At 31.7% G+C, this 1,881-nt stretch overlaps 1 protein-coding gene across 1 annotated transcript; it reads right to left on the reverse strand.

The window, feature by feature from the left end:
* Positions 1-965: 965 nt before the first annotated feature.
* On the reverse strand, positions 966-1,513 carry LOC106476244 (quinone oxidoreductase-like; the record flags this gene model as incomplete). Its single annotated transcript, XM_013936909.2, has 2 exons — positions 966-1,332; positions 1,418-1,513. Coding segments are annotated over 2 exons (261 nt in total), but the record flags the coding sequence as incomplete, so codon positions are not given.
* Positions 1,514-1,881: the final 368 nt, after the last annotated feature.

Here is a 1,881-nt window from a genome sequence, read left to right on the forward strand (position 1 = left end):
ACTACCAAGGCATGTTTTTAGTCATCAGTTGTTTGTAATAATCAAAGATCAAAACATAAAACACACACATCAGGTATGTTTTTAGTCATCAGTTGTTTGTAATAATCAAAGATCAAAACATAAAACACACACATCAGGTATGTTTTTAGTCATCAGTTGTTTGGATAGCCTGAGAACATGAATCCTACTACCAAAACACTGAAAGCTGCCATAATCTATTAAATTCTCAAAAACAGAACATTGTTAACTCTTTCTTAAAGAAATATTTTTATTGCCAGGAACAATTGGGAGATTTGATAAAATTATAGTTGATTGACTTATTATGTATTTGATTTAGAAAACCTACAGCCGTTTGATTAAAAAAAACTTTTCAAAGTAAGCCCCCCGTGGCACCTGGAAGTACTTTATGAAGTACACCCTATTAATTTTCCTTGTGATCATATAAGATATATACATAATTTCATATTTATGATTCAAGAAAGTCATCGTATAAAACTAGTTTATGCATTGCACCTTTTAATACAACGAAAAGATTTAACAAGAATGTATATCATACTATTTAACGACCAATTATATAAACACACCTAACATACACTAACTGTAAACACACCTAACATACACTAACTGTAAACACACATTACAAACACTAACTGTAAACATAACTTACATACACTAACTGTAAACACACCTTACAAACACTAATTATAAACACACCTTACAAACACTAACTATAAACACACCTTACAAACACTAACTGTAAACACACCTTACAAACACTAACTATAAACACACCTTACAAACACTAACTGTAAACACACCTTACAAACACTAATTATAAACACACCTAATAACTCTACAAGATTACATGCAACATATTTCCCCAAGTTTTAACTAAGTTGTTCAAGTCAGTTTAAATTCAACTCGCCAAAAAATCAAATGAATGAAAACACACAATAACACAGTGATTACCATTAATATTTGTGTATTTCAGGAACACATTATTTGTTGATTTGGCTATATACTTACACAAGTATTACACAGAAAATAAAAGAAAAAAACGTAACAAACAAGACATATTTGAACAGTTAAACTTGAATTATTCAAGAATCATGGGGTTATACTGACGCCCAGATAATAGACTGCCTTATAATCTGACATACTTCCCATTCAATCAATCTGTAAGACCAGTTTTCCTTTAGCACCTTTGGAATGGATTATATCATGATGAGCAGCAGTAACAGAGTCCAGAGTGTATTTCTTGTCAATGACTGGCTTCACCCAACCTTCCTCTGTTCCACGCAACACTTCTTGAGTTGTTGTGCTCCATTCGTCCTACATATTTTAATTTAATGTACAAATTATAAACAATATATTTCTAACAACACTTTTTTCAAAGTACTTCAAGAAACATACTTACCTCTGTAGAAGTAGCAAGAGCCACTCCAGTAACTGAAGTTTCTGGACCCATCATATCTCTAGGATTTATATTTACTGTACCTCGATTACCAATGATCTGTTAAATAAAAAACAATGTTAGATACAGTTTTATGTTAATGAGTAAGAATATAAGTGATTCTGAAGATCAAAACTAACAGAAAGTTATCAGTCAAAGAACTCAACATTCCAATCTGGGATGTACAAAATGAAACGTTTTACAATACATTCTGTAATTCTTTCCATCTCGTTATGGAAGATGAACCTTAAAACACACATCAGAATTACAACATGGACTGTAATGATGTGGTGAGCCTCCACAATTGTTTTAATATTATATACTTAGCTTCTGTATATACAACAAGACTGACAAATCATGTATCTTGACAACAGCCCTACATACATCAGAATTACAACATGGACTGTAATGATGTGGTGAGCCTCCAC

This window comes from Limulus polyphemus, unplaced genomic scaffold, assembly GCF_000517525.1.
Source record: "Limulus polyphemus unplaced genomic scaffold, Limulus_polyphemus-2.1.2 Scaffold10121, whole genome shotgun sequence".
Lineage (NCBI taxonomy): Eukaryota > Metazoa > Arthropoda > Merostomata > Xiphosura > Limulidae > Limulus > Limulus polyphemus.